This window comes from Mus caroli, chromosome 14, assembly GCF_900094665.2.
Source record: "Mus caroli chromosome 14, CAROLI_EIJ_v1.1, whole genome shotgun sequence".
In the NCBI taxonomy this organism is placed as follows: domain Eukaryota; kingdom Metazoa; phylum Chordata; class Mammalia; order Rodentia; family Muridae; genus Mus; species Mus caroli.
Window position 1 is genome coordinate 29,340,474 of NC_034583.1, and position 15,212 is coordinate 29,355,685.

The 15,212-nt window shown below is 40.7% G+C and overlaps 1 protein-coding gene across 2 annotated transcripts; it reads right to left on the reverse strand.

Moving 5' to 3' along the window:
- Positions 1 to 627: 627 nt before the first annotated feature.
- Positions 628 to 14,078, reverse strand: Ghitm (growth hormone inducible transmembrane protein). 2 transcript variants are annotated; one of them, XM_021182179.2, is made up of 9 exons: positions 13,970 to 14,078; positions 12,317 to 12,487; positions 11,857 to 11,956; positions 10,345 to 10,456; positions 9,452 to 9,593; positions 6,420 to 6,528; positions 4,726 to 4,914; positions 3,960 to 4,131; positions 628 to 1,046 (listed from the first exon to the last, which is right to left on the reverse strand). In XM_021182179.2, the coding sequence occupies exons 2-9, from the start codon at positions 12,446 to 12,448 to the stop codon at positions 962 to 964; spliced, it is 1,041 nt and encodes a 346-aa protein (XP_021037838.1). In that variant the 5' UTR covers positions 12,449 to 12,487; positions 13,970 to 14,078; the 3' UTR covers positions 628 to 961. The 2 variants fall into 2 exon arrangements, with proteins under 2 accessions (XP_021037838.1, XP_021037839.1); XM_021182180.2 differs by lacking the exon at positions 13,970 to 14,078 and adding an exon at positions 13,562 to 13,669.
- Positions 14,079 to 15,212: the final 1,134 nt, after the last annotated feature.

The following is a 15,212-nucleotide window of genomic DNA, read 5'->3' on the forward strand; positions in this document are numbered from 1 at the left end:
GGCTTTTCTGACAGCTGTCAAAGCTGTGATGAGAAAGCAAGCATACTTTCAATTAGACACTGAGAAAAAATTATCAAAATAAAACAAAACCAAAAACCAAAAACTAAATCCTGTCCAACTGCATATATACTATACATCTGAAAGCAAATGAATCTTGAGCTTTGGAGTACATCATACTGAGCATAGCGGGTAGGTTTTTGTTGTTGTTGTTTGTTTGTTTCAGAGACAGGTCCTTGTCTGGCTTGGAACTCACTTTGTAGACCTGGCTGGCCTTGAATTTAGAGATCTGCTTGCCTCTGCCTCCCAAATGATGGAACTAAAGGTGTGCGCCACCACCAACCTCCTTGTTCTAAAGACTTCATAGTAAAACACAGACACTCTGGACTGTCCTGATAATGAGCAGTCAACCTCAAGGACATTAAGAGCACAGAAGAAACATCCGTGTCTTCGTTAACCCCACATATGGTGGTCCCTTGTTCCACATCTCTGATGTCTTTCACTGGCTCACCACAATCAATGTTGTCCTAGGAATACAAAATGACTGCAGGTGACTTTTATCTCTCTGACCTCTATACAAAAACTTGTCACTCATGATGTCATTGAAATATTCTGCAGGACTCCACAATATGAAGACACACAAATTTGCTAAATTTTACTTATCCGATACATAAAACAATACTTGAAATCTTCTAAAACATATTTGTTCACACATTCATCAAAGCAGTTTTAAAGTATGAATGCATAACGGATGAAAATATATGTGCTTATTTGGAAGACATCTATTGCATTTATTTTCTAAAAGAAAAAGCATGCCTGAAGGGTCGCATTACTGCACATTTTAAACATGGTGACAGGCTATCTTCTAAACCTCAAGGAGTTCTGATGATGCAAACTGTAATGACTATCTGCTCCTATTAAACAAGCAAGACGTCCGTGAGCGGAGACACCACAAGCGGTTACTTCATTTCTTTCTGTTGCTTCCAGTTGCTAGCATAGTTGCAACTCGCATAAATATATTTAATGTATCCATGTAGATTGTCAACATCCTAGAAAAAATATTACAGATAGATATGATTCTAAGAATAATGACAATATAGTTCTTAGTACAATAACAATCGTTATTCCTATTGTTAGTTATTAATGGAAATTAAAAATACAATGTTTAAGGTTAGTTAAAGTCCTAAACTAGATAACATTCAGATTTCCTTCTTGTAGAACCAATCACCTTTTAGATATGGACACAATTTTTAAAGGACTATCTGTTCTCTGACATCCTGCTGTGACTATCAAACCTGGGTGTCAGACAATGGAATAACCAAAAAAGTTCAAAGAAACACACCTTTAAAAAACTTGCAAACACAGTCTGGCATTTTCAAACAGGATAAATATACCCACTTTACCCCCTTTAAGAAAGCTGCTACAAAACTACAAGTGTTATATTAACATTTAAAAAAGCTATTACATTATTTTTAGGTAAAGGACAACGTTACTAAAAATGTGAGAGACACTCTGAAACTCTAGGCAGAATCCAAGAAAAAAGAAAGAACACTATTTTATATTATTGAATGTCAACATGAGTTGAGTCCGTCTAAAACAAGCACAAGGAGAAGTGTCTTCAGGGCTGTTTTCCTTCCTTACACATTCCAGTTAATTATGTGCATTCCAACAGGTAGGACACGTAACTGATCCCTAAATGCTCTACTCAGCTGCGTTGTAATCAGTTTTCTACTATACACTCCAACAGAAGTAGCAAGATTTGACCTGCTGGACGAATACCCAGTACTAGTCCTATTTGCTTATTTGGAAGTATGGTATTCAAAGATATAATTACAATGTAATTTGGAATGACATTATACTAGAATAGGATACGTCTGGTGGCCTTATTAAAAGACAGATATACAACACAGGGAGTGTCAGGAGCCATAATGGGACAAGCTAATAACTAGCAGGTGATCATCCTGAAGTGGCCTGCCTTGGATTATTATATAATCTGCGACTGGTGAGCTCTCATTAAGTGAGGCTGTGTGAGACTCATTTCAGGAAAGATTCCTGCTATTAATATGCTTTTCCTGTTATTATTAAACACATATAACTGTCACTTAGTAGCACATTCCTTTGGAGGTCTCTGCAGATCCACAGAGATGTGCTGTCTTGTAGTGATGTTATATAGACAAATAGATGACTTAAGTCTTAATGATGATCCTATAAGAATTCCTAAAATTACATCTGTGATTATTAAGCTTTTTTATAATGGGACTTATATTAGGTCCTTTTCTGATAATCAAAGCTGCAATGAGAACTCTGCCAGTCTCTCAAGTGTCACCAGTTAACTGCTCTTAGATGGTAACCAGACTTTCTCCTACTCAGAGCACATTCGAAGAGGTTGTAAAACAATTAACCAAAGGTCATAAAAAGGGAAATAATGGTTTACTATAGGTGCTAGGACAGAAGATAAAATATTGACTGGGTTTATCTATGCCAAACTTCTCTTAACTTAGTTATGGTTTTAAACCTTCGGTGAACCTGTGGAGCTAAGACAAGTGATGGGTAACTAGCTAGGTAATCACTCCCAATGGATACGCATGTAAATATTCTCTGCTGTAAACTTCTCTTTCAATTTATGATTTGATTTTCTGTGTGAATTTTTGATGAACATTTTAACACGTGATCATGTATTCTGAATGATGTTTAAGAGCTGAGGACAAAGAGAAGAGTCAGAACTGAGGGACTGGGGTGAGAGGAACGGAGGTGAGAAGAACTGAGCTGAGTGAGCAACTGAGCTGAGGAGAAGTTTTTAAGACAGAACACTTTTTACATGAGAAGGAGAATGCAGAGTAGAGTAACTTAGAAATTATAGGTAACATAAAATACTAAGAGAGCAATGTGCAGAATGCAGAAAGAGAAAAAAGATGATGTTGCAGAGAGAAGCAGGCAGGCTTGTCCTTAACCATAAGGCAGGTTTAGTCTTATTAAAAAGAAACAAAGCTTTTTTCTTACAAGCATGGGTTTGATTCATTTAGCATTAAAAAGGTAGAAGCCTTTTCTTTCTCTATGTAATAAAGATTGGAGCGCATTTTTCATCCAGAATGAGTGAGTTCTTTCTGCACCAGTGCTCGGTCTTTTGCTCCATGTGTCTGTGGCAGTATGTAATTGTGAGAATGTATACGTGTGTGTGTGTGTGTGTGTGTGCAATTGTGAGAATGCATGCAAGCTGGGCCCAGCTGGGTTTGAATGAAAATTAATAAATGAGCATGAATGAAGCTGAATATGAATTTATGTGACAATATGCACATTTGTTTATGTAAAAGTTTTTCCTTCTGCGAGTGTTACTCTCTTCTCCTGGTTCAATAGAAGTTTATTGCTCCAAACTTCCCCCTAGCCTGACAAGCAAGAGACATCTGGGCAATAGGGAAAAGGCTCCAGCAATTAATCCTTTACTTAATCTCCTGCTGTTTTAGGATGGGGTGCTAAGTGCCAGAGACTGCAGTTTCTGGCCTTAGAAGAACACAGAAAGGCAGGTCAGCTACAATGGCATAGTAACTTAGACTTAGATAAGTAAGCTTTTTATTATACAGCAACCTTAAATTTCTTGTAAGACAAAGTCTTACCCTCCGCCTACGCTCTTCCCCCTCTGCAGCCTCAAGAAGAACTGACAAGAAAGAAGAAACCCCTATACTGGGGCTGGCCCCTGGCAAGGAAGAATGGCAGATGGAGGTCGAGGTGGCTATCTACTAGCCAAGGATCACCAGCAGTCATAAGCAGCTGAAAGACAGAGGACGGATTCTCTCTCAGAGCCTTCAGAGCTCCCCATCCTGCCTAATCCTCTAGCCTCAGAAACTGAAGAGAATAAATTCTAAGCCACCTGTCTTATGCTACTGTGTTATGGTGGTACCCTGTGAAACTAATACACACAAAGCAAAACACCATGGAACACAGTAGTAACAATAAGGACTACTTACGAATTGATGGGATCATACTTTTGAGCTCCATACATGGGTGTTATTTCTGCACGTTTGATGACTTTCTGAGTATCATGCAGAAGGAACATGCTGAAAAGAACTAATCCACCATACATTGCCACTGAGTACAGAGTGGCACCAGCCACAGAGGTAGGGGGAAGAAACATAGACCCTGAAACAAGAAAAAAATTACATGTATATGTGTGTGTGTGTGTCTATATATACACACATACATACATACATACATATATATATTTTATAAAAAAGGAATCTCCTGGGCTGGAGAGATGGCTCAGCGGTTAAGAGCACTGACTGCTCTTCCAGAGGTCCTGAGTTCAATTCCCAGCAACCATATGGTGGCTCACAACAATCTGCAATGGGACCCGATGTCTTCTTCTGGTGTGTCTGAAGACAGCTACAGTGTGCTATTCTACATAAAATAAATAAATCTTAAAAAAAAAAATCTCCTACAACTGGATTTATAGTTTCCATTATTTAAGGCTACCTTTGTATTTCTTGACATTTGAGTATGTACTTATACATTTTATGTGTAGTCATTTCTCCAATGGGTTACTTGTGAACATTAGAGCAATTTCCAAGTCAGCTTGATCATTTCCGAGTAATTTAATAAAAAGGATAGTTAACTATAAGCCAAGATTTTATGATGCATTGAAATAATCAAACCCCCATCAAATCTTTAAATAGCTTTAGAAACTAAATCTTAATGCTTCAGAGTACCTGAACCCTTTAAAGCACAGCAGCTTACCCAGAGAAGACGCAAAGACAAGACCCAGGCCCACTCCCAGGGGTGCTCCCATGTTCAGAAACTTCTCACTAGGTGCACACATGGCCACAGTAGACAGGCCTCCCACAATACCGGCGGTGTACCACGCGGCTCTCAGGAGAAGAGGCCCCCCTAAGATCGTCAGAGGAGCCACAACTGCACCCATCACACCTGAGGAGACAACAAGGTCTTATTGAATATCTACTAAATGATTATCAAGGAGAAGATCTCACTGTGAAGGTGATCCTTATGCTAAGCAATGTAAACACAACAAATTTTACATTTAGGTAGTTCTATATTACCATCTAAATTATACAATCAATATATATGACTATACAAACTCTCTACCACATCAATACTGGGTCACAATTCAAACAGAAGCCTGCATTTTTAGTAAGTTTGTAAAAGTTACTAAAGGCCACTCACTATTTTGATCTTAGACCACTACTGGATTTCACAATTCTTAAGACAGAACTCACACAAAGCAGACAGCTGAAGGTCAGACCTACTGCTGCTCAAAGGGAAGAACTGAAAGGGAAGTGTGTGGTGGAACTGAAATGTAGACAGGCAGACACTGAATTTGCCTCACCCAATAAGGAACACAGCTCTTTTCAACCTTTAAGAAGAAAGCTCAGTTGTCAGGATTTACAGAAATCTTCCTTACGAATTACAGGGTAGGCAGGCCTAGTGGTACCTGCCTTTAATCACAGCACTAGGAAAGCAGAAGCAGGCGGATCTCTTTGAGTTGGAGGCCAGTCTGTTCTACACAGTGAGCTCCAGGACAGCCAGAGCTACATAGTGAGACCCTGGTCTTGAAAAAAACAAAACAGCAAAATATTACAGTGGCATATTATTTCCAATTACCAAACATCAACAAAATCTCCCCAACTGGAAAATCCTACATTACAAAATTATTTCAACAGAGGAATAATGTAAAGTTGCTCCTTTAGTCTTCATGATGCCAGGAATCAGGCGATAAGTGTGTGCAGCAAGCCTAATAGCACTGAGCTACATACCCTGCACCTGTCTTTTGAGGGAGGGTACAGTGTTACTAGGCTGTCTTTAATTTCCCTGACTCAGCCTTGTGAGTAGCTATAACTAGAGGCCTATACTACCAGACCTGGCTCTTGTTTTAAGTTACTGTTGTAAAAGCATTTGTGCATAGAGTATATGGAGAAATCCATGTCATGCTGTGGAGGTCAGAGGACAACGCTGTAGGGCTACTTCTCTTCTATCTTTATGTGGGAACCCCACCAGGGATTGGACACAGGTTGCCAGGCTTGCGCAGCAAATGCCTTTATCTGCTGAGCTACCTTGCTGGCATCTCAACTCTTTTCTTATACATAGTTTATCTCACAGCATAACCTCAGAGCTATCTTCATACCAACCTTCAATACCAATACTTTTAAAGCGAAGGCCTGGCAATAATGTACCTGCAGTGACTGTATGAAATTGTGTTTTCCAAAAATGAGGTTTAGTAAGTCATTTAAAACTGAAGAGCTACTCAAAAAGGCCACTATTTAAAAGTCTGCTGTGTTAAGAGACTAACACAGGAAGGTAGGAAGATGCAGGGCAGTCTGGCATACCTCAAAAACTGAAAAGGAAACTAAGTCAAACAAATAACAGGAAAGTGAATAATATACAAGACAATTTAATAAGAATTTAACAGAACATACCAGAATGCAGCATCCACGCCAGATGCTTTGGGCCTGGGCTCTGCTCATATGATATTGAGTGTACAAGCATTCCAGCTCCAATCATGGCTGCAAAGGTTGCACCAATTGTCTGCAAGACACACATAAGAGAAACAGATCCTTAAATGAGAGGACCACACATTCAAGTACAGGTAATCACTTTGAAGAATACTAAACTGAGTCCTGGAGTTTATCCAGCACACTTTGGTTTCTGTTTCTAGTTCCTTTCAGCATTGACTACATTAGCAAGAGCGCCCTCTACTGCCACAGACACATCATTTCCAACCTGACAGGAAAATAAAACAGCTGGGTTTTATGGAAGACAAAAACCAAAACAAACTGATGCTGAAAAACATAAAGGATTCTACCTCACTGTTTTCTAATGGAGAAACAATGACTAAAAACTGCTTCCCACACTGTTTGTTCATAGAAATTCCTAGTTGTATATCTCAATTGTATATTTTTCTTTCAAGATCCTAGTATTTTGCTTTTTATCTTTCTACATCCTACATTAGTGATACTGAATGGGTAGGATTGGAAAAATACTCCCAAACCTCACACTTCCTTAACTGTATCCACTGTGCTTCTAGGAATTCACTGTGGGGCTAGAGAGATGGCTCAGTGCTTAAGAGTACTGACAGAGTACATCAGCCAGGAGGGCTCAGTGCCAGGTGGGGACTGAGAGATGCAGGGAGAACCTGGTGGTGGTCTGGTCCATTTTGATATGTTAAATAGGCACCTCAGCCATTTGTTCCAGGATTGAGACCTAACATCTTCAAGTGCCATTAGGATGGGACAGATCTGTCACTATTTCGGAAAGTGCCTACCCGAAAAGCTCCTGCGATAAGTCATTCGGTCAGGTAGTAAGGAAGGCTATGAATGTGTCTCTGCGCATTTATGATATGTACATACGTGTTAATGGCTTACATGTGGAGGTGAGAGCACAGCTTTATGGAACTGGTTCTCTCTTTCCTGCTGTAGATTCTGAGGATGAACACAAGACCTCAGGTTTGCATTTGGAGCTCAGTCAGAAATTTATCTGCTGACCTATCTCACTGCTCTGCCAAGATGTTTTTTGTTTGTTGGTTTGATTTATTTTTGTTTGTTTTTTGTTTATTTGGTTGGTTGGTTTTTGAGAACAAGGTCTTCTATCAACCCTCACTGTCAAAGAACTCAGTTTGTAGCAAGGCTGGCAGTAGTTTTCTTGAGACAAGTTCCTAGATATCCTAGAACATAGTATGTAGATCACAAAGACCTTGAATTCAGAGATCCATCTGCCTTTGTCTCCCAACTCCTAGAATTAAAAGTGTGCCCCATAATGAATTCTCTTTTAAAAAAATATTATTTACTTATTTTTATTTATGAGTACACTATAGCTGTCTTCAGACACACACCAGTAGAGTGTATCGGATCTCATTACAAATGGTTGTGAGCCATCATGTGGTTGTTGGGAATAGAACTCAGGACCTTCAGAAGAGCAGTCAGTGCTCTTATCTCCTGAGCTATCTCGCCAGCACCCCATGATTCTTGTCTTAAGAGTTCAAGGCACAGGAAATATGATTCCAAACTCATAGTTCTGGGTTCCCAACTACAGGAAACAAGTGTTTGATTTCCATCTCTTGCCTTGCTCAGTCTCACAATCACTGTAGCACACATTAGACTGACTGTTCTGATCAGTCATTTTGACACTCAGAGGCATGGCACAGCTGGTGCACCTGCTTATGAGTTTCTCTCTCACATTCGTTTTTAACTCAACAGAACCACATTTTCCCCAGCCACCCCACTCTCTACAAGTGCTCTCTGTTTATGTACTTCGCCTCAGCTAGGAAATAAAGATACCCTTTCTAACCACATCCTCTCACCCTTTAGACCTCACAAGCCTTGGCATTTCCCTCAAATGGACTATAAAGCACTTTTCCCATTCGGTCTTCCTAGCTCTTCTCCTTTGCTCAGCTGCTTGGTCAGCCTGGACTGACTCTGTCCTCTTTTGCAATCAAACATGTTAGCCAGCATCAACCCTGAAGAACCAAGTCTCCTCCACAGAACTGCCCTGATGCTCCAAGGCAGAGTTTTTCAAGCTGACTTTCTACTTAATTTCCAAAGGTCTATTTCTTACTGCACATACTACACAGTGCACTCTGGATCTCCACCACAGAGCAGCACAACCCGTATCTGAAATCATACAATGCTAGCTAGTGGTAAAGAGCTGGCCTAGAATGCTCAGTCAGTCATCTATTGGATGGAACACAGGGCCCCCAATGGAGGAGCTAGAGAAAGTTCCCAAGACGCTGAAGGGGTCTGCAACCATATAGGTGGAACAACAATATGAACTAACCAGTACCCCAGAGCTCGTGTCTCTAGCTGCATATTTAGCAGAAGATGGCCTAGTCGGCCATCATTGGAAAGAGGCCCATTGGTCTTGCAAACTTTATCTGCCTCAGTACAGGGGAACGCCAGGGCCAAGAAGTGGGAGTGGGTGGGTAGGAGAGCAGGGGAGGGGGAGGGTATAGGGGACTTTCGGGATAGCATTTGAAATATAAATAAAGAAAATAATAATGATAATGATAAAAGAGCTGCCCTAGAATGCGCTGAGCTACATAGGTTCAGTTTTTGATAGAGGGAAGAAAAATATATTGCTAAATATATCGTGAGAAAAGGAGAGGCCATTAAATGGAAGAACACTGCACCATTTTTAAGTACGTGTTTTAATAGGATTACGAGTTGGAAACTGAACTTAGAGGCACTCTTCCTAGTTAGCAGCAGATAGAAAACAACTTCTATTTTGTACCCACTTGCTGAAAAGTAAAGTAAATGCAAATTCACCTTGCAGATCAGAGCGAAATTCCTGTCCCCAAAGCCCAAGCTTTCTGCACTGTTACAAGAAATTAATATAGTGCTGCTGAAATATACTGACCCTACTTAAGAAATCTATTGATCTTCATACAAAAAAGCAACAAAAGCAACCAAACATCCAGGATCACCTTCCCCACAAAGACAGCAAGTAGCTAACTTACCACCCAAGAGCCTGTCATCATGAAGTTCATGAGAGCAGGTGTTCTGGCTACTGCCAAGGCAGACAAAGCTGTTAAACCAATACTTCCTGCTAAGTACATGTAAGTAGAATGAATTCTATCCTTTACATACTGAGGCCAAATTCTGCAAGAAATGTGACAAAGTTAGTTCACAGAAGTATGGGTATAAGTTCTGATTAAATCATTCATTAGATACAAAAGGCTCTGGGATAAATCACTTTAATGGTTTCAACCTTATTTACGATGGCAATAGTAATTAATGGTGGTGGTAGTGATGATAATGATGATGATGATGGGCATCTCTATGTAGTCCTGCCTGGACTCTACCGCCCAAGTGCTGGGATTAAAGGCATGCACTATCATGCTCGTCTATGATGGAAATAATTATGGACATCTTAGAGCTGTCATAAACCATACATTACATATAAAAACACATAAAACTGGGGGCTAGAGAGATGGCTCTGCAGTTAAGAGCCCTGGCTGCTCTTCCAGAGGTCCTGAGTTCAATTCCCAGCAACCACATGGCGGCTAATAACCATCTGTAATGGGATCAATGCCCTCTTCTGGCACATGGGTGTATATGAGATAGAGTACTAATAAAATAAAAATTAAAAAAAACCCAAAACACATAAAAACCAATAGACATAAAAAAACCAATACATTTTCTTCTTGTCTGAATATATAACCTTGGTAAAAGATTCTTATTTAGGCTTAAATAAATCTATGACTAATGAACAAGAGACTCTATACATTCTTGCATATTTACAAATGAAAACCAGACAATGCATTCCAAAAGTGACTAGAGACTGAATGGGAAGGAAACAGGAGCGTTTATTTAAAGGAAGGGTTTTGGTTGTTTGGGAACATTTACTTACACAGCCTTTTCGATAGCTCCAATCTCATTAGACATTCCCAAGCCATAGTAGCACAGCGCTCCAAGACCAACTGCTGCTCCTCCAGCAACAAACCACCTTCCCATTTGATCAACTGCAATAAACACAGGCTAGAATCAGCACAATTCAAGTAAACTAAAGTGCTGGGGTAATGATTCAAAATAGTCAGGAGGGGAACAAATTATAACTATTTCTTCATGGTCGTCACCTTGGGGATACAGATAGTAGTCAACCTGAGGAGACCAGAAGAACACTTCCGAAATAAATGTACAACAGTCACTACAAAGAACAGAGGGGCAGTTTGATAAAGAGGCCCACACAATTGTTAAAGCACTTGGGAGACTCAGCAAAAGATCATGAGTTTCAGCCTGGCAACTGGATTTACACAGCAAGATCATATCTCGGATGAATAAATACTCAACAAACAGTAAAGAAAAGGAAAAAAGAGAGAGAGAAATGGCATCAATCATTCCATATTGTGCCCAAGGTATTAACCCAGGTGAAGCTTTATGTGACTCTAGAGAACCAACAAACAAAAATGCTACTGGTTATGTACCAACAAAGGGGCAGAGATTCTTGCTTTAAAATATTGAAAATGAGCTGGGTAGTGGTGGCGCATGCCTTTAATCCCAGCACTTGGGAGGCAGAGGCAGGCAGATTTCTAAGTTCGAAGCCAGCCTGGTCCACAGAGTGAGTTCCAGGACAGCCAGGGCTGCACAGAGAAACCCTGGTCTCGGAATATAAAAAAAAAAAAAAAAATTGAAAATGTATCAACTCTACTGAGGCAGGTGCTCATGAAGACCACACCTATTAATAAGGCTCTCCTCAATATATAATACAGTGACACTTCCAAAACTATTAAGTCCAATGCTTCTGTTTTAATAGTTTAGGCAAGACTAGCAACCTGGCAGTCTTCAAAGTTTCAGTCTTCAAAGTTAAAATCCAAACTACGAATCAAAATGGCTTCCTTAAGGTAATGCCCTCCAAGGGGCTGCAGATATGGCTCTGCAGTTAAGAGCCCTTTGCAACTCTTTCAGTTCCGTTCCCAGCGTTCACTTCAGGTGGCATGCAATCACCGATAACCCTAGTCCCAGGTGAGTAGATACCTTCTCTAGCCTCTGTCGGCATCAGCACACACCTGGCACAGTCACAGAGACATACACATGACTAAATAGAAATTGACATTCACAAACATGTGCTTGAATGAAGATTCTAAATAACTTGAAATAAAGTTCCTAAACAGGTTCTACCATTTTAGATAATAGGATGATAATAAATTTGGTTTTTCTAAAACCAGTAAATGTTAATATAACCAGGAACCATGAAACCCAATGCAAAGCACCAATCTCTTTTGGGTTATCGGATCCCCAAAAATAGAAGTATGGCTTTTCTTGCAGAAAATACATATATACATGTTTGAATGTATTTTCAGGAAGCTGTTTGTGGACTAAACACATGCACAGGCTTCACATTAAATACTTAACTTCCACCTACTTTTAAAGATTTTTTCCATTGATGGTTCCAAGGCTGCCTCTTTCAGTTCTTGTCCAGTTTTCCCACGGTGAGTCCTAATTCTTGTCTTGGTAGCATATTCCTGACATAGACAAAAAAGACATATCACTCAGAGCAACAATAAAACATAGGATCTTTTTAAACTAATGTAGTATGGGCATAAAAGTTATCTAATATATTAGATATGGGAAAGATGCAGGACCCCTCTTAAAGCATTTGTGATAAGGAGGGACTGGAATGATGTGAAGTGGCAAGGATAAAGCTCACTGGAAACTTTACTGTTGCTTTAGAAAATCACTGTTACAGTAAGTAACTAAAGAGCAAGCTACTCCCAAGCAGTGAAACCCACAGAACAGCCCATTAATCAACCACCACTACCACCAAATTCTAAAACAGAAAACCTGGATGGGGTGGAAACCCATACTGGAAAAGCATTCTTTACCCTGCTGGGTGTTAAGAGCCATTGGTTCTTTGTGATGGAATTCTTCACAAGTGGAGAGGCCTTGGTGATGAAAGTGGGCTGGAAAACCCTGGAAGGTAGTGTCCGGAGACACACAAGCCTTGCAGCCAACATGGTGGGCGATACACCGGTTTACTAAGCAGATCTGAAATGCTAGTTAGGAAGGTAGAGGGGGGAAAATTAAGTTAATTAAGAAGGAAACATAGCAGTCAAAATCAGAAGAAACTAAATTTTAATAGAAAAAAAAATCTGAACAGTGGCCTCATTAATTTCCTTCTGACTCAAGAAATCTAGTTTAGAATGGGCAGCCGATGATATAAATCCAAGTTTGACCAGATATATGTAATACAGAATCAATGTTTTTTGTTTTGTTTTTTCGAGACAGGATTTCTCTGTATAGCCCTGGCTGTCCTGGAACTCACTTTGTAGACCAGGCTGTCCTCGAACTCAGAAATGCACCTGCCTCTGACTCCCAAGTGCTGGGATGAAAGGCGTGCACCACCATTGTGTTGACACAATCACAGATTTTACAAACGTAGCTTTGCCTGATATTTACACCATCATTCAATGAGTAAAAGTAAAACAATCTGTGTAAAGTTTCAGCACAAGAAAACACCATCCAGAGAAAAGATGAATAAACCACTCGAGATTAAAAACCATGAACAAAAGCCAGGCATGCAAATGTCTACCGAGTAGGTCAGATATTACTTCCCTTTAAGATACGACAGATACATTCAAATTAAATTATTCCACTACATAACATTCAATCAAAATAAACATAATTGTCCTGCTAGGTTTAGGTTTCCCTGTTAAAACTCCTTCCGGTATTCTTAATAGGGTAACCCCTGCCCAACATTCTAAAATTGAATTGTTTCAGTTCCAGTTAGGCTATACCGATAAATAGTTAAGTGCACGTCTTTCTGCAATGCTAAAGACACATTTCTGGTCAATGAATTTTAGGCAAGTGATTTGTATTTCCGCCTTCTCCCCATTTGTAAAATATTTAAATTGGGACTTTAAAATCGCCCATGATTTACCCTAAAACTCCAGGAATGTAACGAAGTTTTAGCTAGCACCTTTCCAAAGTTAAGAACTTCCGGAACTACGAAGTGCACACAGCTCTAGGCATCTGACCTTGCGGAAAAAACCCGGAGCCCTTTTGGTACTTTCATGCCATTACATCATCTCAACCTATGGCTTCAGCTTACTGACCCGAACAGAGCCTACCTAGTCTGAGTGGCCTTATGTCGTGGAACAGCCAAGAGGGTTATCTGCCATATATTTAAGTGCAGATTCTGGACCTCTGAAACCCGCTCCTGGGCTGGGTCTCTACGAACTATGGGCGACCCTTCCTAACGCTTCCTTGAGCTTGAGTGTTCGGATGCGCCTGGTCCTCCCCTCTCACCGCTAGCCCGCTGCCTCCGCGTCCACGCACCACCCCCACCGCACCCGATCCCCGACAGCTAGGGCGCCCGCGTGGGTGCCCGAGCGGCTGACTCAGCATCCCCCTGCCCAGGGAGATGAAGAGCGAGGACGAGCCCGGCCTTCCCGCCCCGCCCGTAGCAGCCAGCCCAGATCCCTCTGTGCCGACGCCCGTCACAAGGACTGGAATTCTTAGGCCTCACGAGGCAGTACCTCAGCTCCGGTCACCTCTACCACGGGGCTCCCTTCCGGGTCACCCAAACTGAGAGCGCGCGACCTCCCTCTGCCTGCTCCTCCGCAACTGCGCGACTCACTGCGTCACGCAATATCCGGACAAAAGGTAAATAGTGCAAGCAGCCAATCAAGAGCAGGCTTCTAGCGGAAGGGCGGGCTCAGTGGCGAAGGCGGGGCTTGGTTTGGAGACCGGACCAATAGAAGTTTGTGTTTCGAAAACGTCACAGTCAGCGTCCTTTCTGGGTCCAGGTAAGGAAGTGGACTCTGGCGTTTTAGCTTTGGGCAGCTGCATTGTGCGCACTCGCTGCCAATAGATGTGGGGGAAAAAAGGGAGGTGGACTGGTTGGCAGCGCACTCCTTAAGTCCCACCTTTTGGGGAGGCAGGTAGATCGCTGTGAGCTCAAGGCCAGCCTTGAATTACTTTTGTTATTGGATTTAGGTTTAACAATGAATTTTCACATTTAAATTGGATTCTGTTCTATTTAAGAGTCAGTCTTAAAACACGTTTTACGCCGAAAGTAATTAGTTTGGGTTAATCATCTAGTCGCGGTGGCTGGCACGAAATTAACCCTTAGAGGTATAATTTAGTCAGACTTTCGTTAACTGCTTAATTTTTATCACTGCTGGGGCTGCGGCTAGGCAGGGTGTCTTGAGCTATGTGAGAGGTACTTGACGCGCTCTCCTTTTAATTCATTATGCAAATGTTAAGGGATTTGATACTGGTTTAGTGAGTTCTGCATGTATTAATTTACTTTGAACTAATTATGAGGCCAGGACTAAACCTTTTGTATTTATGGAATGACAGAACCCACCTAAGCATTTTCACTACTTTGCTTTAGCTATTATGCTACATGAACTATGTATGAACATATCAATACACAAAATTAACTTGAGCATTTTAATAAAGTTTATGTTTTTATGACTTATGATCAATTTTTTTTATATGTACTGAAAACTAAGCCTTAACTTTAGGAACTTTTAGAAGTAAGATGGATAGTTAAACAATCATTGGTTGAGTTTCTTGTTTTGGGGGTTTAGCCAGAAAATAACGCCAATGGTCTACATAGTAGTGAGTTTCAGAATGGCCAGAGTAAGACAGACCTAGTCTGTGGCAGGGGCTGGGGGTGGGGCATAGTGTCAAAATTGAATAACACATTTTTTTCTAATTGCCATAAAAACATTCCTACCAAATGTGGCTTTTTTTTTTTTTTTTTTTTTTTTC

Bases quoted from the DNA above. Each gene is read 5' to 3' on its own strand.
- Ghitm (XM_021182179.2), bottom strand. From the start codon at position 12,448: ATGTTGGCTGCAAGGCTTGTGTGTCTCCGGACACTACCTTCCAGGGTT. The intron at 9,594-10,344 runs GTAAGTAAATGT...CATTTCTTGCAG, and splicing joins GGAGCTATCGAAAAGGCTGT to AATTTGGCCTCAGTATGTAA. The intron at 6,529-9,451 runs GTAAGTTAGCTA...TGTGTCTTGCAG, and splicing joins TGATGACAGGCTCTTGGGTG to ACAATTGGTGCAACCTTTGC.